This window comes from Vanacampus margaritifer, chromosome 4 (assembly GCF_051991255.1).
Source record: "Vanacampus margaritifer isolate UIUO_Vmar chromosome 4, RoL_Vmar_1.0, whole genome shotgun sequence".
Lineage (NCBI taxonomy): Eukaryota > Metazoa > Chordata > Actinopteri > Syngnathiformes > Syngnathidae > Vanacampus > Vanacampus margaritifer.
In genome coordinates this window covers 27913162-27940998 of record NC_135435.1, presented here as the reverse complement: position 1 = coordinate 27940998, position 27837 = coordinate 27913162, and the positions used below count along the sequence as shown (strand labels likewise).

At 40.0% G+C, this 27837-nt stretch overlaps 3 protein-coding genes across 11 annotated transcripts in view; 1 reads left to right on the top strand and 2 right to left on the bottom strand.

Moving 5' to 3' along the window:
- dpep1 (dipeptidase 1) overlaps positions 1-15379 on the top strand; it is a 17070-nt gene extending 1691 nt beyond the window's left edge. The window contains exons 1-10 of one of the 2 annotated variants that reach the window (XM_077563807.1): positions 7654-9459; positions 9590-9716; positions 11351-11483; positions 11556-11706; positions 12005-12074; positions 12718-12894; positions 13191-13275; positions 13374-13449; positions 13536-13671; positions 14818-15379. In XM_077563807.1, coding sequence (XP_077419933.1) covers positions 9344-9459; positions 9590-9716; positions 11351-11483; positions 11556-11706; positions 12005-12074; positions 12718-12894; positions 13191-13275; positions 13374-13449; positions 13536-13671; positions 14818-14997 — 1251 coding nt within the window. In that variant the 5' untranslated portion in view covers positions 7654-9343 and the 3' untranslated portion in view covers positions 14998-15379. Of the gene's footprint in view, positions 1-7653; positions 9460-9589; positions 9717-11350; positions 11484-11555; positions 11707-12004; positions 12075-12717; positions 12895-13190; positions 13276-13373; positions 13450-13535; positions 13672-14817 lie in introns of those variants that run through there. The other variant, XM_077563808.1, reaches the window with a different exon arrangement.
- sult5a1 (sulfotransferase family 5A, member 1) lies at positions 830-14376 on the bottom strand. 6 transcript variants are annotated; one of them, XM_077563810.1, is made up of 14 exons: positions 14233-14376; positions 13937-14043; positions 13772-13850; positions 13527-13676; positions 12707-12848; positions 12537-12622; positions 8446-8540; positions 6714-6949; positions 6376-6584; positions 6172-6298; positions 5313-5410; positions 5058-5238; positions 3637-3778; positions 830-1590 (listed from the first exon to the last, which is right to left on the bottom strand). In XM_077563810.1, exons 8-14 carry the CDS (start codon positions 6850-6852, stop codon positions 1551-1553), a joined length of 936 nt encoding a protein of 311 aa, XP_077419936.1. In that variant the 5' UTR covers positions 6853-6949; positions 8446-8540; positions 12537-12622; positions 12707-12848; positions 13527-13676; positions 13772-13850; positions 13937-14043; positions 14233-14376; the 3' UTR covers positions 830-1550. The 6 variants fall into 6 exon arrangements, with proteins under 6 accessions (XP_077419936.1, XP_077419939.1, XP_077419941.1 ...); XM_077563813.1 differs by having other exon boundaries at positions 13772-14043; XM_077563815.1 differs by lacking the exon at positions 12537-12622.
- Positions 15071-27837, bottom strand: slc22a31 (solute carrier family 22 member 31). 3 transcript variants are annotated; one of them, XM_077563803.1, is made up of 9 exons: positions 26980-27837; positions 22546-22649; positions 22303-22457; positions 20032-20200; positions 19777-19940; positions 19481-19589; positions 18139-18287; positions 17772-17883; positions 15071-16623 (listed from the first exon to the last, which is right to left on the bottom strand). In XM_077563803.1, the coding sequence occupies exons 1-9, from the start codon at positions 27367-27369 to the stop codon at positions 16206-16208; spliced, it is 1770 nt and encodes a 589-aa protein (XP_077419929.1). In that variant the 5' UTR covers positions 27370-27837; the 3' UTR covers positions 15071-16205. The 3 variants fall into 3 exon arrangements, with proteins under 3 accessions (XP_077419929.1, XP_077419927.1, XP_077419928.1); XM_077563801.1 differs by having other exon boundaries at positions 18073-18287; positions 26980-27832; XM_077563802.1 differs by having other exon boundaries at positions 18073-18287; positions 19777-19922; positions 26980-27824.

Here is a 27837-nt window from a genome sequence, read left to right as displayed (position 1 = left end):
AATACATTCAAATGAGTTACTAATTGTACTTTTGCCGAAAAAGTCCCAGAAATGAAAAATGCTATTTACTCATCAAGGTAAATGAGTGCATTCCCTTTTTTGAAAACAAACACAGTGAATAAAACTATGTAGCCGTCGCGCTAACGTAGCTGCGTCAACCTACGGAGAAGTTTCTCCTTTTTCCTAATTTACTTTAACCTCCAGGATCCTCCGCCGTCGCCGTACGACGACCGACGGCAGAACCCATCGTGTTTTTTTTCTTCACTTTTGGTAAAAGTTTGAAACGATTCATCTATATCTGTCGTACAAGCTAGCTAGCGCTAAGCTAACACCTGTGAGCGTTCGTCTCTCTAGTGCAGTGTCCTTTCCTTCGTGCTTGGACGACGTCAGAGGCCAACAATAAAAGAACGAGAGAAAAAAATAAACGACGAAAAAATAAACATTTGCGACAAAGTGACAAATTTGAGGAGAAGAAATCAAGAATTTACGAGAAAAACTTGAACATTTGTGACATTAAATTACAAATTTGAGAGAGAGAAATCAAGAATTTGCAAGAAAAACGTGAATATTTGCAACATAAAGTGGCAAATTTGAGAGTGAGAAAAAAATCAAGAATTTGCAAGAAAAAATTGAATATTTGTGACATTATAAAGTGGTACATTTGAAAGAGAAAAAAAACACGAATTTCTGAGAAATTTTGTTTATATTTGCGACATAAAGTGGCAAATATCAAAGAGAGAAAAAAAACTCACAAAAGCAATACACTGCCGAGATGAGTCATTTTGATTGATTGCTCAACAGTTTCATATAATACTCATTAGCCGCCTTAATTGCCACACACGCAAACATTTCCAGTCTCCAAGAGTGTGATATGTGCCATTATGTCACTTTTATTCATTTCTGTATTTATTGAGTTGATTGTATTGTATGTGTTCAATTTGAAGGGAATCCACAGTTAACGCATGAATTGTATCCAAGCAACATGCAAGGCAGCGAATACACTCGCAGCGAGGCTTGCGTGAGCGACTTTGGCCAAAAGTCAAGTGGAAGGCCGTGGAGTGGTTGCAAGATGATGGCGTTACAAAAAATAAAAGAAAAATTATTATTCACATCTATGAACCCCACATGCATCATTTACGAATGTACCCAGTACGTAAGGCAGTTATTTTAACCATTGTGCTACACAGCACACAGGAAGATCATGAAAGATTGTGTTATGTGCTGTGGGAAAGTAGTCCAAATTGACACAATTTAGTTGCTACTATTCAATAAAAAAAAAAAATATATATATTTGTTGATAAAGTAAAGTAAGTAGGTGTGCTCTTTGTCTGCTTAAAGGTTACCCAGAGTATTTTTGGTCTATTTAGGTTATCTGTTGCTCAAACCCAAAAAAGAAAAAAAGAAAAAGAGCAGCTGGCTTTTAAAGAAGTCCTCTTTTAGCAGCTCCGCATCAGAGCGCAGGAGGTTCGCCTCCGTGGCCTCTAAAATATGAATATCCCTGTCAAAGCCATTACTTTCCAGCAGTCTCCGAGTGGACTTTCGTGGCTCCGTCACTCCTGCCGAGCGCTCCATGCTGACACTTTGGTTCTGCTGTTGAAAGCAGAATTATGTAGCCAGATGTAAATAAGTCAAACTTGCATTTGGAAATATGCTTCCCATTCACAAAACAAGCCGAAGGACTTTACAGTCCTGTAAAGCTCAACTTCGCCACCCAGTTAAAAGGAGGAAATGTTTCAGGTTCATCACTTCAAAGTAAATGTCATATTTCAGCTGTCTAATTTATATATATATATATATATATATATATATATATATATATATATATATATATATTCAAAACTCAACTCTGCCCTTCCTGTGTGAAGCTTGCATGTTCTCTCCAAGAAGTTCCAGGTTCAAATAAAAGTAATAAAGTCAGCTTGATTATTTAAATTTCAATTGAAATAAGCAGAAAATCAAAAGAAAGAAAAAAATATAAATAATAGGTGTGACAGATAACTTCATTTTTTTTTGGGTTCTTTCTGCAAATGAACAAATCCAACCTTGCTACAGCAGGGATAAGGCAATCACATGGAGCGACCACACTTTGAGTGGCCTCTTGATTAATAAAAAAATAAATAAATGGGGTGAAATTAGGGGACTTTTTTGAAAAGTACCCCCCCCCCCAAAAAAAAAACCACACACACAAAAATGCAAATCTACGAACACCAAAATGCAAGTAATCAGGGGTCGACTGTAGTCTTAAGTTGTAATATCTCAAATCACCACTAGATGGCTGACGTGTCTGCACCAGGCCAGAGCCGTATATAGAGAGCGTTTGGCCATCTTGGTTTCAGCAGGGTAACAAGATGGCGTCCATATGTCATGTGACCAGCAGTTGACCAATCACAGCGTGGCCAATCACGCTGACGTCAAAAATGATTTTTAACTATTTCTATTAGTTTAACATTTTTTCCACTATGAAAACCTAGAAGAAGAAAAAAAAATTTAAATAAAAAATAAAATATATATATATATATATATATAATAAAATTTGTGATTAATCGTGAGTTAACTAGTGAAGTCATATGATTAATTATGAATAAAAAATTTAATTGCCTGATGCCCCTAATTTTTAATAATCAAATTAATTAAAATAATTAAAATAAATTTTTGTAAAAAAAAATAAAAAATACTAATAATAATTTTTGTATTTTTTTTTACAATCTTTTTTTTAATATATATAAAGAAAAAATTAGGGGCGTCTGTCATAATACAATTTAAAAAAATCTAGGTTTTCATACTCTTGTTAACAAAAGTGGGGAAAAAATGTTAAACTAATAGAAATAGTTCAAATAAATTTTTGACGTCTATAGCCGTCAATGGCAGTGAATGAGCTAAGCATTTTTGTGCCGCCTTTGAATGCTAATTTTAATACACTGAAAAAAAAAATCAATATGTGATTTGTTCAAAAACGTTGTTGTTGAAAAGAAAGAAAATGATAGGATGGCAGTTAAGTGAGTAACAAGGACGGAACATTTTCCTCTTCATGCTGGTCACAGTTGAGGTCAAGTCTAGTGAGAGCCGCTGCAGTGTTTTGCTGCGACACGGGAGAAAGAAGTGTCAATGAAAATTGACTTCCCCGTAATATTTTATACTAAATTCTTCTCACGGGTGAGAGCTCGACAGCTGCCACATGACTTGCTTCGGACTTCAAGCAATGCGCACGACGCCAACAATCCAAATAACGCACACGCTGCACCATCTCTCAAGCTCTCTCAAGGCAATCGCCCCCCGACACAAAAGGCTGATCAAGAGCAAGAAGAAAAGCGCACATGGCCGCACACGTGTATTTCTTTTGTGTGAGTGTGTGCGTGCGCGCATGCGTGTGTCTGGAGTTGGATCAAAACAAACCAAACAACACAATCTATAGAAACCGCCTTCACACAAAGCACACACCGCAAAAAAAAAAAATAATTGAAGAAGTTCAATCACTACAGGAGAATAGACTTTGCTCACATCATCATGTGAGGGGAAAAAATTTGAAACTAAAAAATAAATAAATAAAAATGGCGGCAAGTTTCGTTGCGTATGTGTGATATACATTGCGGCAGAAATCAATTTCGCTTCAGGTCATGTCACGGCACAGGCACGTACTAGCTCTTTGTGTCTCGGTGCTGTTCGATGTCAAGCTGCCAAACAAACTCCAAGGAGCAAACTGGCAGCTTTTCCGCAAGGACGCTCTCGAAACGCTCGTTCTGCTCATCCGTCAACGTGTTTCTCCAGTCGCCAACTTTGCCTACAAGAGAGGAGAGCCATGATAATCAGCCGTTGATATTTTACATATCAAAAAAATATTATGTTCGTAATTAAAAAAAAAAAAATAATTCTTCCAATTTTATGATCCACTATCCACAACAAAGAGTTTGAAAACAACAACATTTCAGTCTATAAAAGTTACCATTCAAGTATGGTACAAAATTTTTTTTTACGTTTACTATGTTTATCCTAACACGCAAAACATATATTTTTTTAGGCTTACAGGCAGTATATAATGCTGCATTCAAAGTCAGTTGGAAGTCGGGGTTTACGTCGCTCGACAATAGCGAACCCCGCACAGGCAAAACATAATTCACGGTTATAAACACATTTATTTATTATAACATTAATTTAGTTATTCGAAAGAAGTAACTTCAACTGACTGTTAACCACAACAGCAAACAATTTATCGGAATCACGAATCAGCCATCTTAGATGTTTAGACTTTCATCAAACGCTTTGAGGTCGGAACTGGACGAATCCAAGCGGGAAATGTCCGACTTCCCACCTTCCCCGAATGCAGCGTAAGACCCGATGCAAGCCATGTCTGCCATCTAGTGGTGAATGGTGATATTACCACTTAAAACTACAGTCGAATTTGGCACCCACAAACTAAAACATTTTTTAATTTTTTTATTTTAATTAGGCTTTTCCGTTTTTTTACGGGATTTTATCCAAATTTACCCTGTTTATCATGGAAAACACATTTTAAATATTAATCAGCACTTTATGAACAATTCTTCGGGTATGTAAAAAAAAATTACGAAAAAGATTTTTGGGGAGAAAAAAAAATTGGGGTGTGGATGCGGTGATTTTATCAAGGGGCCACTATGGTTGGAGGCCACCCACTTGCTGCCCATCCCTGAAAAAAATGGACAAACAGTTAATACAGTGAAATACGGCATATTTGAGATTCAGCAATGCACCTTTCTCTTTATTTATTTATTTTTCTATTTAACCTTTTCTCCTTTTACTTTCTGAAAAACTCCCCGTTTTGTGCTTGGGCCCAACCAATAAAAATGTTACTTTGGCACAATCTTCATACCAAGGGACTCTGTTGAGGTTAGTTGAGGCATTTCATTTAGACATAAATAGTATCCCTTAACATCTATAGGCAATATACAGATTTTTAAGCCAAGGTGTCTATTATACTGTACGCAGGTTAATTGTCGCCCTTCTGCCATCTAGTGGAAGAGCATTTAATTGCACAGGCTGTGCCACAAACACGCTGAAGTCTCACGTGACATTGCACGCCTCACCTCTCCTCATGAAGGCGCCCTTGCTGTGGTCCAAGATCTCGGGAGGAACGAGGCTGCAGTTGATCATCTGGTTGTCTTTCATGCTGCTGAAGCTGCAGTACCTCACACAGCTGTTCACCTCATCCTCCACCAGAGGGCGCTGAAGGAAGGAGCTCACCTTCACAATGGAGCCTTTCAAGTCCTACGAGAAAGGAAAGGAGCAGAACATACGATTTCCGAGCAAACCTTTATGTGAAGTTGACATTTTGCAATTACCATTGACAGCTCTTCATAGGTCACATGAAGCAGATTAGGCATCGCTCCTAACTGGCTCGTCCATCCTTTGACGTGGTCAAACCAGGAGCCAAAATGCACTGAAGCAGATCAGAAGATGTGACTTTAACTCATTCATTGATTGCCATTGACGGCTATAGACGTGAAAAATTCATTTGAACTATTTCTATTAGTTTAACCGTTTTTTCCACTTTTGTTAACAAGAGTATGAAAACCTAGAAATAAAATTTAGAACAGATATAAAATTTGTGATTAATCGTGAGTTAACTTGTGAAGTCATGCAATTAATTATGATTTAAATAAATTAACCGCCTGACACCCCTAATTTTTAATCTTTTTTTTTATTTTAAATAAATAAGTAATTGGGGGAAAAAAAAAATCCCTTTTTTTTTTAAAGAAAATATAAAAAATTAGGGGCGTCAGGTGATTCATTTTTTTTAATCGTAATTAATCGCATGACTTCACCTCCTGACACCCCTAATTTTTAATAATCTTTTCTTCTTTTTTTTTAAATAAATAAATAATTGGACTATTTTTTTTTTTAAAGAAAATATTAGGGGCGTCAGGCGATTATTTTTTTTTTAATCGTAATTAATCGCATGACTTTACTAGTTAACTCACGATTAATCACAGATTTTATATCTGTTCTAATACAATTTTTTTAAAAATTCTAGGTTTTCATATCTTGTTAACAAAAGTGGGGGGGAAAAATGTAACTAATAGAAATAGTGCAAATTAATTTTTTGACGTCTATAGCCGTCAATGGCAGTGAGTGAGTTAATAAAATTATTATCAGCATTGTTTCTCACACTGTAAAAAACTCAAACAAAAATGTTGCTACCTGTGCCGTCCAGAAAAGTGTTGAAAAACTCCTGAAAGGAACCAGCATCGGGCAGGAAATTGGCCATTTTGTGGAAATGGTAAAAAGAAACCAGAACATCTTTTGGGTTTCTGCTCACATAAATCACCTGTGAGGAGGAACAAAATCACAATGCAGATCGTGTTTGGTCGGTTGAAAAAAAAAAAAAAAAAAAAAAGGTCAGACCTTAGTTTTGGCGCCTCGGAGGGCCTCGGCCAGCATGCGATGAGGAAGGTGAGTGGTGATCATTCGAGGTTGGCTTAAGGCGTCGAGAAGCGCGGCGCTGTAATGGTGCTCAAGCCACGGGGCGCGAGCCCAGTTTGGGGCCGTTTGGGACACGCGCGGGTCACCTCGGCTGGTGATCAGAGTTACAATTTGCTGCATCCATGTGGTACCTGGATCGATAAATACATTATGATAATTAAACATCCGAAGACTTTTTGGGCCAATTCTTTGCTTCCGACTCAACAAACAGAACAGAACCAAAACCGTTACAGTACATGTGAGGGCTTGTGTTTCCTTACCCGACTTTGGGTAGGAGACGATGAGGACGTCCGTGTCTTGAAAAGGGAATTTGAGAGCAAGCTGCAACGACTCCTGCGTGTGCAGGTGTCCGGGAAAAGTGATTCCGCCAAACGCTTCTGCCACTTCCAACCGGGACATTTCTGACCTGCGCAAATGATTTCAGTGCGCTCGTTATCTTCTTCCTGACGTTTTGCAACCAACGTTGGTCTCCTTCTGCCTCTGTGGCTGACTGTGCCTGTCAAGAGTGCGAAAGACAACCGAATGAGCTTCACACTAAAGAGAAAGTGAAAATACGCACACGGAACTGGAACAAAGCATACAAGTTTGGAAGCATTTTGAATAACTGTAAAATATCAGAATATGAGCTAATTGATCAAATCTTCTTTTAAAATAGTTCACAGTTAATCCAAAAGTTCTTGGAATGATGTACAAGAAGGAAAAAAAAGACACAAATACTGTACAACAAGTAATGTAAAAGCTGACCGTGACTTGACTTTTGTCTGTTTTATTACGTTGAATCCATTTGACACGTTCTCAATAATTACGGATTACACGGGCCTACAGCTAATTTGAATCAGAAATGGCTTTATATGTCCCTTAAATGGATTTTTGATGTTGATTTAAACATTGCATTTACTTTTCCCCCCCGAGCACATCCGGTTTTTGAGACATTTCCATTTGTTTTTTGATTTGACCGCTAATAGCTTTCGCAATACAAATTTGATCATGTGTTGAAATTTAAAGCTATGACATTCAAAAAAAATAAATGAATAAAAATTCCACCTGTTGCTGAGCCTAACTCTTACTCATAAATATTTTACTATATTACCTATTATATTAGTGTCTTGTATTACTATTTTTATTAATTATTATTATTTTTTTTAATTATTATTTTTTTTTATCAGAGATGGGTTTATATGTCCCTAAACCAATTTTTGATGTCGATTTTAAAAAAAAAAATTCTTTTTTTTTTCTTTTTGGAGAAATCTCAGTATTGTTCATTTGGTAACTTTACCGATTCACCATGTCATCATCGTCGCGCTCTCTCTCTTTTTTTTCTTTTTTTGTAGGTGCGGGTGTGTGTATTTCGTTTTTTTTCCCTAGCACATCAGGTTTTTGAGTTATCTGCATTTTTTTGTGTGTTTTTGGTTTGACAGCTAAAAGCTTTCGCAATACATATTCGATCATACGTTGAAATTCATAGCTATGACATTTAAAAAAAATAATTCCACCTGTTGCTGAACCTAACCCTTAATCATAAATATTGTTAAATATATTACTATATAACACATTATATTATTGTCTTTTAGGAATTTTTTATATTATTATATTATAAAAATTGATTCTCATAAGAATCGCGATTCTCATTTAGTACGATTCAGAATCTGTTGAATCGCTGAACATGTTGTACCTGATTTGGCCACTGAGGGGCAGTGTGGTTCCACGCGGTCTGATACACTGTTACGTTGTAGCCACATTAGAGAGTAGAAGGAAAAAGTCACGACCAAGTTATTCCAATAAAAGTTGTTTTTTTGCAGCGTGGAGCCGTTTTTTGGAGTGCTAAACGTGCCCCGAGTAGCGCAACAATTAGCATTAGCGAGTCAGACTGGAGTAGATCATTACGATTCCTTGAACATCTATAGATTGAAGCAAAAATCATTGTCAATCAAATCATTTTGAATAAAAAAAATCATTCCTAATCGAAAATCGATTCTGAGTCGAATCAGACACCTACAAATCGGAATGGAATGGTGAGACATTCAAAGATTCCCACCCCGACAAAGCAGTGTTTCTCAACCAGGGTCCCTGTCATTGGAATCAGCTGCCTGTCGAATCGGGAGACATGGAAAACCAGGGTTGAGAAACACTGGCATAAACAACACCGTCAACTTTTATTGTCAAGCCGATTTTGCGACAATCAATAAAATCCAAGCATATTCAAAGTGATAATTCATTTTCAACTATGATCACCGCAAGTCATTCATCCATTCAGGTGTCATGTGAGTCGTTAAAAAGGTCACAAACGTGTGTGTGTGTGTGTATTTTATTTATTTTTGCTACATTATGGGGCCCATATTCCCGGTTTAACTAACATTGTGAGGACAGACTTGTCCTTGTGGGGACATTTTGGTGCGCATTTTTCAGGGTCAAGACTTGGTTTTAGAGTTTAGTCCGTAGTTAGGGTTAGGCAATCAGTTGTGACGGTTAAGGTGAGGGGTAAGGAAATGCATTATGTCAATGGAATGTCCCCACTAGGATAGTAAGGCAAACGTGTGTGTGAGAGGGTGTTTGTGCCAGATAATAAAGCACGAGAGCATTTTCGTTTGTGTCCGGCGTGAAAGCTACGAGCGCGTTCATGTGGTTGGAGGAGGTTGAACGAACTCTCAAGTTAACACATTAACCAAAATGTTTTGTTTTACGGCTGTCTGAGGGTTTTGTTGCTATGCACTTTATGCCAGAAAAAGCTGTGATGAGAAACATGACAGAGGAGGAGCTTCGCACTCATCCCACACTTTTGAAGCTTCAAAAATACAGACGGTTAAAGGAGGAGCAAATCGCTTCTTGAGAGGAATAGTTGGTTGACTTTTCTTAGCTAGCTTGGAGCCAAAAGTTGCAAAGACGTTGCGAAATGTCGTTAGCTGTGTCTTTGCTTTTATGCGCCATGTGTCGGTCCGTATCGTCGGCCGAGGATCCGTACATGAGCAGAGCTTTGAAGCTGATGTCTGAGACGCCGCTCATCGACGGGTGAATGCAAACTTCTTTTTTGTGGTCAACTTCTTGACAAACGTCTCAAGTTGGACGCTCTTCAAGAGAGTCCCCCCCCCCCCTGCCCCCCCGGTCATGAATCATTTTCTTTTCCGCTCTTGTTTTGCAGCCACAACGACTTGCCTTGGCAACTGCGCCAACAATTCGACAACCAGCTCAACAAAGTGGATCTAAACACTCTGGAAACAACACACACTAATATACCAAAGATAAAGACGGGCCGGCTTGGAGCGCAGGTACGGTACAGCTTATTGCATGTAGCGTAAGATAGATTTTCTGCATGACTGGATGAGATCGACCACAAAAGCTGCCATGCGACGATAACGCGGCATTTGAGTGCCAAGAATTTTTTTGGGGGATTATTTTGATGTCAAGGTACTCTCATGTGGTGTTCCACAGGGGTCCATTTCGGGGGCCCCTGCTGTTTTCAGCGTATTCCATTTTAACAGGGATGTGATTTGACCAAAGTGAAATTATCTGAAAATTTAGCCGGGGGGTCTGGGGGCCGCTGGCACCCAGCTAGGTCCAGGGCCCCGGAGCTCATGGGTTTTCCGTGTTTTTAAGTACTTTCAATGCACTCACATGACAAAGAAATAGACAAAACAACAGCATAAATTTTCAATGTATATTGAACTATCCCATATAAAATGGCAGTTTTAGTCAACTCAAAATCAGTCACATACAAAAACATTGGACTGCCTTTGCTTTTAAAAACTATCACTGAGAATATCATCATATCTAACTAATGTGATTACTAAGTTAACACATAAATAATGTTGAAGAGTTCAAATTTCATGAACAAATAATTGTATCATGACCAAATGAAAAGTAACTCATATTAGAGCATACCACAAATGTCTTTGTTATAGCAGAAGATGTTATCTGTCGGCGTCATGTGCATACATAATGAACTACTTAAAAAAAATAAAAAATAAATCAGATTTTTTTTTTTGGGGGGGGGGAGATAAAAAAAGCGGAATTCCGCGAATTAGCGGAAAAATCACATCCCTGATTTTAAGAAAGCACGGTATTTTACTTTCACTGCTATGCAGATGACAGTCCGATCTACATACGTCCCGCTGAGCAAAAACAACACGTTCTGATCAAGTCCACTTTTATCTGGAAGAAACTAAGGTGACACTGAATTTCTTGAATTTCAATGGAAAGAAAACAAGTGACAGTGCCCTGCTGACTGGGGCCCCCCCAGACGCTTTTATCTAAAGCCAACAGTCTCCGGGATTTTAAATTGGCGCTGTTGTTTAAAATAAAGCCCCTCCTTTCCACAGCAGCACTCATTAAATTTCGTCTGAAATACCGTAATGCACTTTATTTGGAGTCAGCCAGTCCTCCTTCAAGCGTCTCCAGCTGCTCGCTGACTAACTGGAGCTCATAGGAGGGAGCACGTAACTCCAATTCAGGCCTCACATTTGAGAGAACATTTTAAAATGATTTTAATTTGTTTTCACATTTTTTCAACGGTCTCCTCCATACTACCGAGGAGGACTAAGTTTAAAGTTGAAGTAAAAAAAAAAAAAAATGCTAATAATACCGAAAGTTATGGCATTCTGTTTATGCTACAACTCTGACGAGGCTGAAATCCGCATCGTCTTTTTTTCAAGCATGTCCGTCCATTATTCTTTCATTTTTGATGCAATTGAGAAATGCGCCAATCGTTCTCGCTGAGAGCTTTTTTTGTATACAAATTATGTTGATGTGAAAATCAAGCAACAATTCTGAAAATTAGGCAATATTAGCAGTAAACCAGCGACATGCGGGAATGGTAGGCAAGTGCCGTCCGTTCTCAGTATATGAAGAATAAATGGACTGCTTTTTATATAGTGCGAGTGGTTGACATTTCCGTCTCTTTCAGTTCTGGTCTGCCTACGTGCCATGCGAGTCTCAGCACAAAGACGCCGTTCGACAAACACTGGAGCAGATCGATGTCGTTCACAGGATGTGTGAGAAATACCCAAACGCGTTGATGTTTGCCACCAGCAGTCAAGGTCAAGTTTTTTTTTTTCTTTCTTGAAGTTTGAGCGTCAGTTGAAATGTGGTACATTCGTGTTTTTGTGCAGACATCGCAGAGGCATTCAAGCGTAACAAGACGGCCAGTCTGATCGGTGTGGAGGGGGGGCACTCCATTGACAGCAGTTTGGGCACCCTGCGCACTTTCTACCACTTGGGGGTCCGCTACCTTACACTCACACATTCCTGCAATACACCCTGGTAGGACACGCTTACAAACGCATGCACAATGTGTTTTTATTGCTGTGAAAGCATTCTTGAAGGCAAGGAGAGTTAGGGAGATTCCTGCAGGGTGCAGGTGAGGTCCAAGAGGTATCAAATGTACTGGAAGAGCCTGTTCGTGTTCATCTCTTAGTTATCAGCCTTTACAAAGCAAAGCGCCTGAATAAGTTCTACTTTTCAGGTCCTGAAAAAAAAAAAAATCCACTTGAAAATGTCATTAAAATGAATAATTAATTCACGATATTTGTTTGATTTCACTCAATGTATTTTTTTGTAGGGCCGATAACTGGCTTGTGGATACTGGATCAGAACCATCTCAACATGATGGCCTGTCTCCTTTTGGCAAGGTCAGTCTACATGGTGTAGAGTTCATTACCATAAAATGATCAACTAAGAGTTTATATGACTTAATTAGATCAACCACCAATCTTTTGATCAGAATGCAGGTGGGATATTTGTATTTATTTTGGAGGGAAATCCAGGTCCAGAAAGTAAAAACCTTGCCACAGTTTGGCTTTAGCCCCAGGTGCTAGCTAGCTAGCTCCCTAGCTAGCTCCAATGGTGCTTGTTTACCTGCTAAGGAGCTAGCCCCAATGCTAGCTAGCTAGCTAGCTCCCTAGCAGGTAAACAAACACCATTGGAGCGAGCTAGCTAGCTAGCATCGGGGCTACAGACAAACTGTGGGAGGGTTTTTACTATCTGGACCTGGATTTGCCACCTCTGATTTTTGGGGTGTTCATTCAACATTAGCTTGAACTCTGGAAGGTTAGCGGACAAGTAAGCTGTTAAAAAAAAAAAAAAAAAAACACCTGTTGCAATACTTGCATGGTGTTCCGCAGGGTTCAATTTTGGGGCCTCTGCTGTTTTTATTGTATCTTCTGCCTCTGGGTTCCATCTTAGGAAAACATGTTAATTCATTCATCCATTTTGACCAAATGGATGGACTGTGTTGGACATTAAAAAAATGAAATCATCTTACTTCCATTCCAGCAAGTGATTGCAGAAATGAATCGTCTGGGGATGCTGATCGACCTGTCTCATGTGCCCATACGAGTGATGCACCAAGTGCTGGACATGTCCAAGGCGCCCGCCATCTTCAGCCACTCCTCCGCCTACACCGTCTGCCCACATAAGAGAAACGTTCCCGATGAAGTCCTTAAGAGAGTGGTGAGTGTGCAGGACAATATCGTGGACTCCCTCTTCCAACAATAGAAACCTCACATTCTTTTCTAATTGAGGGGACAAAAAATCCTAAAAAAAAAAAAAAGGCTTCCCTGAGCAGTGTTTTGAGTGTAGACGATCTAGCGGGCATATAACAAATTCTTTTACAGCCCATTGCATTCCACTTGGCGTCTTTAGAAAACAAAAATCTATTTAAGCAAACCAGGATCTATAATAGCTCATTATTCTATAAAGTTTTTATGTAATTAAATGTTGTCATGTGACATCTTGTGTGTGTCCAGAAAGAAACTGAAGGAATAGTAATGGTCAACTTCTACAACGACTATGTGAGCTGCTCCCACACTGCCACCCTCGCCGATGTTGCCGGTAACGTAACTGTCATGCAACCATAAAACTTTGTGAGATGATTTTCACTAATGACTTCCAAACTCCACATGTGATCAAATCTACTGTTTTCACTTTAGATCATTTTGACCACATAAGAACAGTGGCAGGATCTGACATTATCGGTTTCGGCGGTGACTATGATGGCGTTGAAAGGTAATCCCACAACACTTCACCTCAAACGTCAAATCAGAGTGAACATCACAAGGCGTTGTCATGAATCCGACCCATACTTGTGCCAGAGTTCCTGAGGGTCTGGAGGACGTGTCCAAGGTGCCGAGTCTGGTGGCTGAGCTATTAAGGAGAGGGTGGTCTGATCAGGAGGTCAGCGCCGCTCTGGGAAACAATTTGCTTCGCGTACTCAAACGAGCGGAGGAGGTGAGCTGCAGATGCACACGGACACAAGACACACGCATCAGTTTTGAAATGTCTTCAAGTGCCGAGCAAAACATTCATCTTCTATAGCGCTTGTCCTCACCGGGGTCGCGAGTCCCAGCTGACTTTAGGTGAGAGGCAAGGTACACACTGAAGTGGTTGCTCACAAACAACCACCCACACTCACATTCACATCATATGGACAATTAATTAAGTGAAAGAATGTGAGTGTTTCAAAACTGAGAACATGCAAAACCAAGATTCAAACCTGTGACTACTCCGCTGTGCTGCCCCACGCAAAACCTCAAACGTCATGTACTTCATTGGATGATGGTGTTGTAAAGTCTTATCAAGTCATAGGAAGCACCACTTAGCCTGTAAAACGCTTGTGTAAGGCCCCAAGAGCAATATCCAAGTGGCAAAAGGTGTCATGTGTGTAATATAGTCATAAAAAAGGCAAACATAAAACATCAAGTGAGGCGCATTTGCCAAATTCTCACCACCAGGCATTTTTGGCTGGCATCAGACACAATTCGTCACAATTTGGTGTTGTTTTTAACTCACCTTTTGCCTCTCCCAAGACGTCATTCCTCTCTTCTACAGCGTCCATTACTACATGCAATTTGCCAATTTTACATTTTTAGTCATGTTGCGATTTCTAGCGACTTTTAGGATAGCCAATAGGGGGAGATGCCACGGACTTTCGACTTCCGGGTTTTACATATCAGCGCCGTTTCCGGCCACTGCTGGCCGCGTTCCAACACTCCCCCCCCCCCCCACCCCCTCCCCGTCGACGGGAACGCGCAACTGAGGGGCACAAAGGCGGAAGCGCAAGTACTGCCACGGAGGAGGCGGGACTTCCGACTTTTCACCCATCAACTTTGTTTCCGTTTCTGGTTTGCTACGGGTGGGCCGTGTCCCAGTACTTGCGCTTCCGCTTTTGTGCCCCTCGGTTGCGTGTTCCCGTCGACGGGTGCGAGGCATTTCAGATAACCGAAACGCCCTCCCGCCGATGAGCGGGAGCGCGCTGTTGGGGGGCGCAGGGATGGGGTGCGAGTGTTAGAACGCGGCCAGCAGTGGCCGGAAACGGCGCTGATGTGTAAAACCCGGAAGTCCGTGGCATCTACCCCATTCCTTTATCATTGTCAGGTCCGAGACAGCCTGAACAAGCTGAGCCCAGATGATGTTCCTATCCCGTCGGAGGAGGTGAAGAACCCGTGTAGGACGGATGACGGTTACCCCAACGGTGGAGCTTTTCCCTCACTCAGCATCACGGCTCTTCTTTTAACGCTGGCTTTACAGTATCTCATCTCACGAGGCACTTCGTAGAGAGGCTCTCTCATTCATCAACATGCTTCGTAGCTTTTAGAACCGTGTTTGTTGTTTAATTAGGATACATATGTTCTACTTCAGCACACTTGGTTTATTTTTTTCCCATGACATGGTCTCGAAAGTAATCCAATATACAAACAAAATTCTCCTGTAATAATGCCTCATAAGATGTCAGGTGAGAGGTGTACTATTTTCAAGACAGGAGCACCACCCAGTGGAGAGAACTGCACAACTCACATATGTTTTTTTTTTGGGAAACTTCACTTTTAACAAAAAAATACAATCTAAAAACGTTTGCTCTTGGTACATTCTTACAAAGCCAGTAAAAACTATAGAAAGCTTTCATAGCGGCTGTGAAATAAAGCTTATACGAAATATAGTATGAAAAGATAATGGCATTTTTCAACACAAAACATTGACAGAAAATGACATTGTATTAAGAGGATTGAAGCAATTATCATCCAGACTGCTCCAATCTGAGACCGAAAGGCTTATGAGGTATTATCAAGACATAAGCCTAATATTGTGCCACATCAAATGGCCCCCAATAGTCAATACAAACAGGCTTTTAATTCTAATGGCATTCAATCAGGAAGAAAGCAACAAAATGGCAGTTACACCCTGGACATATGCAATTTACACAAGTGTCAAACATGCTTCGGAACATTAAACGCAGAACGTCTGACTTTCTTCAACAGTGTGAATTTGGCGCCCTCTAGTGTATTCCACAAACAACACAATAATACCAGACGAAACACATGAGCTGGGCTCATCTTCCAAAAAACTATTTGAGACTCATTACAAATATCACCGGCTCAACTTGAGGGACTTTTGGGAAACAAGAGTTAGGCTGCCACGGCGACACTGCCGAGTCACGCTGTCAGACTTAATGAAAAGTGCATGAGTTGCTCACAAATGGCCAAAGTGTTGCGGCTCACATGATCGACAGCACTTGCACAGTTAAGTGTGCTTCGCAGCTAAAAGCGCACACAAACCAACCATTGCTGACGCACAAATCTTCACATCTATGGCCTTGTCACACAAAGCAATACAACAGGTCAACTTGATTTTTTTTCTTCTTCAGAAAACAAAGCTGCTATTTCGATTGAAGTGATTTGCTCGCATATAATGAGCCGGCACAGTGGCGGGCGTCAAGTGTTCTATACAACTCAAGAGTCCATGTCATTGTTGAAGGCCCCTTGATCTTATGACGCTTCCCTCAGCGGTTCGCTCTCGGCCAGCAGGCGGTGAGCCGGCGCTGCGATCCTGTAAGGCAAACTGTCTTTGTTCAGCATCTTCCTGGTGGCACTGACCAGGCGCGAGTAGTTGTCAGGGTTGTACTCGGACAACCGGGGCCGGGGGCACAGCAAGGGCAGGCTGACCCTGTCCACGGGAGACGGGAAGAGCGGCGGCCGGCGCTGACTCTCGCCGTCCTTCAGCGAGTCGGGCAGGGGCTTGCGCTTGCTCTCGGGCAGGAGCATGATGCACAGGACGGACAGGACGGCGAAAGAGGCGAAGATCACGTGGTGGAGGAAGTAGCCCCCGTTGTTCTGGAGCTCCATCAGGGACGAGGCGGCCATGCCGATGCAGCCTGCTGCCAGCACCAGGCCGAGGCACCCGCCTCTGATGTCAACAGGAGAAAAGTTGCAATGTCATCATATCATAGGGAAGACTCAACAAACGGAGCCACGGCAGGACGACCAGGGGTCTGCAACCTGCGGCTCTAGAGCCATTTAGTCCCTCTTCTGTAGTTCACTGTGGATCTCTAAAAAAAAAATTGTAGAAATTATTTATTAACCTATTTATTAGGGCTGTGCAATTAATCAAAATTCAATTACAATTTCAATCGTTACACTGCACAGTTACAAAATCAGCATACGGTAAACGTAAAATAAAAATAAAAAGATTATTAATACTGTACTCATTTTGAGTTGTTTAAATTGATACATTTGCACTTTTTAAAAAATCGTTAAAATAACTAATTTTATACATTTTATTTCATCAAAAAGTAACTTGCATAATTATAGTGTTTCAAAGAATTGTATTTGTTTTAATATTTTTTTACGTTTAAACAGTTTCTTGTTTTCTACCCCAAAAATTAATGATCGTTCTAATCGTGATTTCAATTATTACCAAAATAATCGTGATTAATATTTTCTTCATAATTGAGCAGTCCTACTATTTTTGTTTGTTGAAATATTCTTGAAATTAATTCATGAATATTTAAAAAAAAAAAAAATGTCAGAGTCCAAATTATTAGGTTGTCAGAAAAACAGAGACAAAAGGTTGATGAAAAAGTTCTAAAAAAATAATCCCTATAAATGTCCAAAAAGTGACCATAAAATGTCCAAAAAGGAAGCGGATAAGCAGAATTAACATGAAATGTCTATGAAATTGCCAAAAATGTCAGAGAATTGAATAAAAAGGCAGAAAAGCAAACATTCAAAAAGTAACCATGAAATGTTCAAAATATGCCTTAAAATTGCCAAGAATGTCATAAAATTAAAAAAAGTCATAAAATAGGCATAAAAATGTCAACAACAAAAAAAATGAAAAATTACACCCAAAAATAAAAAATAAAAAAAACTAAGGGAGAAGAAAATGAATGTGTACATATTGGATGCTGCTGTCATATTTCCGTGTTCATCACAATCGTCAAATGTTTTTGCGACTCCACACAGATTTTTGGTTGCATGGCCTAAAATGGCTCTTTTGACAGGAAACGTTGCTTTAGACAATGCATTATGGAATCCAGTGTGAGGGAGACTTACCGCACGACAGTTGGCAAAACCTCAGAGGCAAAGAAGATGCTGAGCATGGCAAGCGCTTGAGAAAAGAGCAGACCCACAATCGAAAGCACCAGCACCAGGCCTCCTCGGAGGTCTGACAACACAACAACAATTAAGAATAAATCATCAACATGCGTTATGTGAATGTCCTATTATCGCCACTGTATATTGAATCTTCAAGCCATTCTCGTGAAAGGGATCAAAAGGAAAATCAGCCAACCAGATAAGAATCAGGCGAGCGAAAGCTTAAGATCCTTTCCAGAAGCAATAAAAATGGCCGTACACTGAGTGAGCGCCAGCAGAAGCAGCGACGACAGTCCAGTGATGATGGCGGAGAGCAGAAGCATACCACGCCGGCCGAAATGATTGGCGGTGCAGCAGATGAAGATGCAGGCCAACGTTCCTGTGGCGATTCTGACAAAGTAGCTGAAGTAGAAATTGGTGGAAGACATGTGCAGGTTTTTGGTGAAGCAGTACTGGATGCCTGTTCCGATCAAGCTACAGGGAAGGGAGAGAGCGACGTTCAACTCAAGAAGTAAGCATGAGATTCACAATCAGCTAAAAAGAAAACCCCCACAATTTTAGGGTTTCTGCAGGTATCAGCAAATCTAAGTCAACACTTTTAATGCAATTTTTAATTCAACCAATTTAATGCCCACATCACATGATTTCTACAGTTAATTCACAAATAGTTACATCTGTTCTAAAATAAAATATACAAAATAAAAAATGTTGTTTTCCAGGTTTTCAATTCACACTCTTGGAAAAAAAAAAATAGAAACATATGGTTACCAATTACAAATGTGGTTGTAACTTTCAGTTCATTGATTCGGTAACTTTACAGCAAGTAATTTGACGTTAACAAAGATATACTAAACAGTTAAAAGGAGTGTGAAACGTCGAGTCAGATTTGTGTTGAGGTAATTTTCTGCCACTAGATGGCATTAGTGTTTCATGCTGGACGTTGGTGCCAGGAACAGTACATTTTTAAAATCCAATTCAGAGCAATTTTATCAACTGTATTTAAATACGATGTCTACGAGGCTTTAAAAGGTTAATCCCGATTAAGGCCTTCTTCTTTTTTTTGCACGTTCCACTTAATGAATTTTAATGCTTTTTAACTCATTCACTCCCAGCCATTTTGACTGAAGCAACCCCCTTCGCTCCAGGATATTTTAATGGATTTTGACAGATTTTGCAAGGCCCACAGAATATTGTGTTGCATTGCTATAAAAACATAAGAAAGATTAGAGTCTTAGAGTATATTTCTATCTGTTTAAGTTTTGTAGCAATGAGCATAAGAATATAGCTAAGTTTCATCATTATTCACAAATCGCTTTAAAACTGTGGGTATATCAGCTTGTTTGTAACATAACCCTGGTTGATCTCTTATACTCTGCTGCCACCTGATGGCCGTTTTTGTAATAACTACCATTTCCTCAACCGTTCTCTGCCGTTGAGAGGCTGCATCAAAGCCTTCTGTATGCTCCAGCAAAAAATATATTTTAAAAATAAAATAACCCCCCCATAAAAAACGTATAAATACGTCTTTGGGACATTTAAAACATTTAAAATAGAATGCATTTATACGTTTTTGGGAGCAAATGAGTTAAGGACCTGCAGAAACCCTGAACTTGCTTGTCTAACAAAATACTACAAGTAGCTTTCATGTGGCCCAACACATAACTTACAGCGTGAAGCTGAGGATGAGGCAGTTCTTCCAGATAACACGAGTCTGCCGCAGCTCCAAAATGGTATAATATCTTGGCTGGCAATCTTCATCGAATACCGAATCAATTTCTAGACACGGAAAATCAAAATCAAAATGCATACAACTGCATTCATCGGCCACTGGAATAGTGTAATGAGATCCAATACAAGAGCAGCACCAAAAATCTTGTTGTTGCAATTTTAGCGAGTACCCAGCCATAGGTCTATTAATTTCAAACGTTCATACAAGCAAGCTAGTGGGAGTGCTCGGTCTCACCTGCCAGCAAGATTTCACCAGGGAAGAGTTCGTCCGGTAAACACGCGCCATTCCTGATGGAGAATTCCTGGAGGCTTTTCTTCACCTCGGGGATCTGAGCTGTGGCCAGCAGCCAGCGAGGAGACTCAGGAAACAATGACGCGCAGCTGAACAAGACAATCGGGCTTGAGAGCAGAAAAACAAACACATGCCAATACCGCTTCCTAAATCGTGTTTCCATTTCCTCCTGAACACGGCGGCCCCTGTATGACTCACCACCAATAGCAAAAGAGCAGGAGCAGAGGTAACGTGGTAACGGCCTGCAAAACCGGCCAATCACGACACAGAACAGCGGCGCCCGGCAACAGCAGCTCTGCAAAGATGCCGAAGAAGCCGCCCACCATGGCGACCATCAGACGGCGGGGAGGGTCGCACAGCTCCAACCCTGACGGGGGGGGAAAAAAAAGTTGTCGTTTTCAATCGGAGTTTTTAATGTTAATTAACTCATTCATTGCCATTGACGGGTATAGACGCCAAAAAATATTTCTATTAGTTTAACATTTTTCCCACTTTTGTTAACAAGAGTATAAAAACCTAGAAGTTTTTATTGTACATTTAGAACAGATATAAAATTTGTGCTTAATCGTGAGTTAACTATTGAAGTCATGCAATTAATTGCAGTTAAAAAAAAAAAAAATCGTCTGACGCCCCTAATTTTTAATAATCTTTTTTAACAAAAATTATTAGGGGCATCAGGCATTTATTTTTTTTTTATTGTTATTAATCACATGACTTCACTAGTTAACTCATAAATTAATCACAAATCTGTTCTTAAATGTACAATAATTTTTTTCCTTGGTTTTCATACTCTTGTTAACAAAAGTGGAAAAAAATGTGAAACTAATAGAAATAGTTCAAATTCATTTTTGACAGTGAATGAGTTAAAGAAACAGAAATAGACAAAAGACTTAGGAAAGTCGAACCTGGAATTAATTGTGGTCGATACTGATGAAGGACAGCAAAATGTACACGTCACCACGTAGTTTGCACCTATCGGCTTTTGAGATGATTCAATACTAACAATAACATAATACATTCCTCCCCTAACAAACAAAACGCTCAATAAACTCGATTAAGCAACTAAAAGACAAGACTTTTCGGATCAATGTTAACTTATGTGCAACATGTCACCTTTAACCTCATTTTCCCAGAGATGGAAGAATCACTTGTTCCACTTCCCTCCTCCTGACAAAGAGAACGAGAAGCTCCCCTTCCTGCCTTTAGTGGTAGCCCAGCTATTGTTTTCACATCTCCGTGGAGGTTCGCCATCCGCAGGACATCACTCAGATATTTTCCTAACCCAACATGAGACCAGCTTCAAAAATCTGGACTCAATCTAGCCTTGACCTTGTTGGAACGGGGAGTGTGTGCGTGTCAAAAACAGACATGGGTGTGGATATTACAAAAGTCGAACCCCTGCCGTGCCTCTCCCAAGTCCCCGATAGACTAATATCATATTTCCATGCACGGCAGGTTGACGGACCAAAACATTTGGTACACTGTGTACAAAAACGTAATACGCCTGCCGGAGACATCTCAGCATACTGATGGAATTCCATGAAAGGAGAGCTGACGGGAAATATTACAAGAATCCCTATGAAATTCCAGATCTCATACAAACGGAATGCAATCTTGCAATCAGCATAGTTTATCTTTATATGGAATTTATATATGGAATCAAATACGTGCGTTGAAACATAAAGCAAAGTATTTTATAAAGGACAATGAAAAACCAGCTACTTAAGTTAAATACAGCATTAGTGTATTTTCTGAATTTAAAGCAAACTATAAGAGAAAAGTGTGCCGGTCATTAACTCATTCACTGCCATTGACGGCTATAGACGTCAAAAATTCAAAGTCTATATATAATAATAATAATATTGCTATTAGTTTTGTCCCCACTTTTGTTAACAAGCGTCTGAAAACCTAGACATTTTGTTTTATTGTTCATTTAGAACAGATATAAAATTTGTGATTAATCGTGAGTTAACTAGTAAAGCCATGCGATTAAATACGATTACAAATTTTAATCGTCTGACGCCCCTAATTTTTTTATATTTTATTTTCTTTGTTTAATCTTTTCTTTTTTTAAATAATAAAAATAACCAGTGAAGTCATGCAATTAATTACAATTTTAAAAAAAATTTTTTCTTCTTCTTTTTTTAAAAAAAAAAAAAAAAGAAAAGATTAAAAAAAGAAATTGACAAAAGTGGAAACAAATGTTAACCTAAAATGAATTTTTGACGTTTATAGCCGTCAATGGCAGTGAATGAGTTAATATTCCATATTTATATCAAATATATCAAACAAAAAGGTATACAGATTAAAGCATCACAAATGCTAACTACTGAACATTAACATTTACACTTCTAACCTTTCCGTGAGCAACGACTTAATAGTTGCCAAGAGAATACAAAGCAATACAGTTAAAGCAATACTTTTTCTGCCCCAACATAATCATACCCGATGTGAGTACATGGGACTTACTTGCTATGTAAGAGGACAAAAAGACCCCAGCGAGCATGACGCCCTGAGAGAGACGAAGCAGCAGAAACACCACGGCGCTGTTGGACAGACACACGGCCATGCCAAACACGCCGGACAGACTGACGGACAGGAGGAAACCTCGTCGACGGCCGAGCCTGAGAAACGCACAAAAATCGCACCGATATGAGACTCCGGTCGAATGGACACAAAACAAAACGCACGTGTCGTATTATGCTAATTTACCAGTCGCACAACGAGCCGATGAAGATGTATCCCAGAATCCATCCCGTCATGAAGCAGACGTGTTGAAGGGGAATTTTCCAGTAGTCGCTGCAGACGAGGTTCCACTGCGACACAAAAAAAATACATACAAGAGAAGAATGTTGCTATTTATGAGAGTGAGAGCTTGTGCAGAATTTGGGGGAATCATGAGAGAATTATTATAGAACATGAATAATGTGCAAACAGCATGTAGCATTATACTTCGCAAGCTAGGAGCAGGCTCTCTGTAAAGCCCCCAATCACTGATCTCGGCGCAGCAACGGGCGGGAATGTAGATCATGTCGACGCTAATTCAATCAAGATGACTGCTGACCGGATTATCACATTACCACAAAGCGGTGTTCAAAAATGAGCCTGCCAACAATCTTTCCCCCGCTCATCCTTTAACCCGCCAATCTGATCGTTCATAACGATGTCATTCGGAGACACACACCAGTCCACACGTCACAAGCTCACCGGCTAAACTTTGTGTGACTCACGGATTGTCTTGTTTGTCATTTTTCAGGGTTTTCTACCTTCAATGATTTAAAAATACTCCCAAATGACATAATTTGATTATAAAACAAAATGGCAGTCCACCCAAGCACAGACGCAGCAGCTTCTTTGTTTCTCAGCAGCCAGCTAGCAGGAAGACGCCACTAGCCGTTGTGGAAGACATGCTAACACATGTAAGGGTTTTGGCAAAAGTAGCATTGTCCAAATTTTTCGCCTGTACAATCTGATGAGGTCAAATTCGACACACTTTAAAAAGGATCATCTTTTTTTTCATCCTGTTTAGTGTGTCAAAAACAATCTGTGACAAGCCCGCATTATTCTGGAGCAGGTTTGTTGATTCATTATCCATTTTAAAACGAGATGAGTTGTTGAAAATGCTTCAGAATTTCAGCTTGCAACCACCACTGCCAGTCCTCGACTCGTAGCTAATGCATCCCCGTGCCTCTGAACACGTCAGCGGGAGACTTCCTCCTTCTCACGTTAGTACTTTCACTCTTCAAAATTGCCACAAAATCAAGCCTGAACACAATTTGGGATTTGACCAATTTTTTTGGGGGGAAAATAATTGCAGCGTTGACTCAGGCGTTGACCCCCGCTAGCCACTAGGATGAATGAGCATAATGAAGCTCAGCTGGTGAAGAGATTGCAAAGTCCAAGCTTTTGTGACTTCTGACGACCGATGCTAGCATGTCGCAACTCGCTTGTCCATATTTTACATTAGTTAACTTTAGCCACTTACTAGTTCGTATCATCATTACATGTTTTTTTTATATTTATCACTTCGGCCAATTTACCAAAGGAAAGAATAGACTCATCTTTCAAATTTTTATTTTATTTTATCCTTTTCTGTTCCCTAATTTTAAGAAATTCAGCTGCTTTTCCCAAAATCTGTGACTTTGATACTAACACTTTTGCAGCGCCTCCTAAAATTTAAACAATGGCTTAGTTCTATAAATCAGCTAAAAGCTTTTAATGATAAAATGTTTGTCATTGTTGTAAATTGTCAGCTGTTCGTGGCTGTTAGCATGATGACCTCGTCATCCTCGTTTTTATTTCCAAGGTCGATGTACTTTTTTTCATTTATGACACGCGCATACTTCTACCATTTGTGAACTCTAAACATATATGTTCAATGTTCGAGTGTATACTTCAGATTGTCCAACTAAAAGTGCGTTGACTGCCAGCGCAGCAGCCATGACCGTACACATCAAATAAAAGGTGATTTCAAATTTTAAAAAAATCGTGCACTGCTGCCCTCTGCTGGCGATTTTGGCTCATTACCACCCCTCAAGTGATCGCAATTTAAAAGATAAAAGCGTCAGACACATCAAACCCTCCCAAACGACATAACTCGTCCTTGGCACTGAATGCTTTTATTCTAATGACTGACTAAAGCCATTCATGGAATTCAATGAGTTAAAAATACAATGCGGAAAAAAAAAAAATACGACAGATTCTGCCTTTCTTCTCCGCTCCCCATCAGGTCTGAGACATTTTAGTATTTGCAGATGAAGATTTTATCTTTATTTACAGGTTAGACAAGCAGAAGCCATCACACGCTAGGCCAGATTATTGCAAGAGATAAACACACCCAAACAAACGTTTCTTTCACTTTGCAGCTGTAATCGCAACGTCTTTTCTGGGAAATTGTTGTACTAGATTTTGTGTGTGTGTGTGTGTAGAAATGTTTGTCCATTTGATTCAAAACTGTTGCGAGAGCATAATCTTCTTTTCTTGTTCATCCCAACTGTCCTTGATGGCTCACAAAGTTCTTCCATATAAAAGTCATCTAAGCATGTCTTTACGGGTTTCTTAAAGCACTAGTACACAAAAAATGGGGACAGCCCCACACGGTTTCAACAACGTTCAAAGTATACAACTGTACAGAATGTCTCGATAAATTAATGATACAGGTGGCGATTGTACAGTCCAATCCTTGATTGACTAAATTATTGATTAAGATTCATTGTTTAGGCAGGTCAGATTCAACCCTATAATTATGAAATTGTGATTCTATCCATGTGACCGTAGTTGTTACTTCTTGCCTTGACTTTAGGATTGGGTTGCGTTCTGGTCTAAGCATGTTGTAGTACAAAGTACAAACTTGCAAAAACTCTTTTGACTCTTGACTTAACAGTAGACATTTTGATCAATTCAATTATTCCCGTACTTGCCAATTTGCACTGGCTTCTGGTCTGCCTGAGATGTGATTTTTCGTTCTCATGTTCTTCTTCAGTTTCTTATTAAGCAACTCGGAAAGGCTCTCTGTAATCATGTTTATAAATATTATTTTCAATCTTGATTTCTTTATTAGTCTAAAGAACTTCTACAAAAGTGGGCGAATGTGACTGAGCAAAAAATAAAAAATAAATATAAAATGCAGGTCAAGTGGTGACAACAGTTGAGAACAATGATATCACATGTGCATCCATTTTCTGTAGCGCTCATCCTCATTAGTGTCACGGGTGTGTTGAACCTAACATGTTTGCTCATGTAAATTAGCCGACATCAGCGAAAAGTCGGAGCAAATATTGACAGAACTCACAAGATCACTCCATGTTGGAGGAACATTTGATACATATCACTTTAACATCGTCTATGTACTACGCTCTTTTTTTTAAAGAAAATTGTTATTCTTATTATGCAGATGCACATGCTTGAGATTGATTTTAAGTAACCCAAATGTTTTGGAATAAATGTGGGTCATATTTTCTCATACCTACTGTTGATCAAGTCTCGTCTAACATTTCATACTAAATCCGTGGTTCTTAACCTGGGTTCGATCGAACCCCAGGGGTTCGGCAGAGTTCAAGAAGATACACACCTGACTCATATGATCCGTGATGTTGGCTACACGCTACATCAATCCCTTCATACTATGTTGAGCAAACAAAACAATATGAATCCACACGGAACGTAAGGTGTTCCACAGGGTTCAATTCTGCGGCCTCTGCTGTTTTCATTGTATCTATTTATTTCACCCCTGGGTTCCATTTTAAGAAAACAGGGGGATTTGCAATGCCAAGTTGGGCAATTCTAGTCCACAACAACTAGCTAGCGAGCAAAACTAAAGCAACACTTCCTTAAGCTATATGGAGATGGAGAATACAAGAACACAATCACAACGTTTTCTGAATTCAAGTTGAAGAGAGCCAGATTACAAGAAAAAACAATATGCATTTTTTTTTTCCCAATAAAGAAGGTTTCCGGGAATCTGCATAAAAAACTGGTGGGGTTCAGTACCTCCAACGAGGTGAAGAACCACTGTACTAAAAAAATTTAAACATTTATTATGCCTGCTAATATCAGACAGTAGGCCCTAGGCCCATTTTAGGCACATTATCAGAGAACCCCTCGACAGACGATCTAAAATGGCTGGTTGTGATTTAAAAATCAAATTAGATGTATGTGACAGGGCCAGAGAGGGATGATTTAATTATTCAAAGGTTATATTGTTAATTTACTACTGTCTGCTCATATTGACAGTTTTAACAAAATAATTATTGGGGGGAAAAAAAGTCATGAAAGTGTCAGTAGGCTGAAGGTGGCACTAGTAGAGAAAAATCTAAAATGGCTGGTTGTGATTTAAATCAAAATGAGATGTATGTGACAGGGCCAAAGAGGGATGATTAATCATTCAAAGGTTATATTGTTAATTTACTACTGGCTGCTCATATTGACAGTTTTAACAAAATAATTATTGGCAAAAAACTAGTAGAGGTAGTAGAGGGAAAAAAATGTTACTAGTAAGACCTTGTGACCTAGTGTGCTGAATTGTTTTACTAGTAAACGGATGGACCTCATCGAGGATGTGCTCAAACGCTTTTCCATAAACAACAACAATAAATAAGGTTTGCGTGCGACTGAAGACGTTACTTCGGCCAAGTCACTTCTTCTTACCTCAGTCACGAAGTTGCTCTGAAGTCCCGACACGCGAACGTACTCCCAGCCTTGGGTGCAGCTCACCTTCTCCCGGGGAACACTTTGGGACAGTTCTGACGAGTTCGGCGGGTACTTGTAGAGCTCGCAGTGGCTCAGGCCGCTGCCGTTGACCCAAGGGACGGTCAGATTCAGGTAAGCCGACTTGGATAAATTAGTGAGGAGGAAGGCGGCGGGAAGGAGCCGCGGGTCCGGTTTGCAGTGGTACGCGTCCGGGATGGCGGTGAAAAAAACGTCGCTGAGCAGGTTGAACATGACCGCGAAGCTGGGGAACCAACTGAACGCCACCGCCAATCGGTTGTAGCGGCCGTATCCGCCGCTGTGAGGGAAAACCTTGGTCTCGTAATCCATTTCCAAGTGTGGGGGTTTGCGCTTCACTCACAAAAGTTCGTCGGGACCGGAGCACAGCTCAGCGAGCCGCGGCTGCCAGCCTCAGGGAAGTAAAGCACGCCGGGGGAAGACGAGGAAGAAGAGGGCGGTGACGTCCTAGTCGCTGTCCGGCATTCGATACACCCACTCCACTGTGAGCTGAATCACATTTGTGAGACATCCATCTATTTATTGGTGATATAACAAATCACGATGACTTTGTAGCTCACGCACAAGTTGGGGTTCCTAATATGAGGTTGTAAAAATAGAGTCACACAAAAGTAGGTGTTTGTGGAGCTGGGACAAAAGCGAGAAAATTTGATTCAACTCCTTTACTTACTTTTCATAGTTCAAATTTCAAATTTGACACAAGCCGAACATGTCCTCGTATATTTGTCTATATTATTTAAATGTATTAATAGCCTGTCTGTTATAAAAAAAAAAGTATTG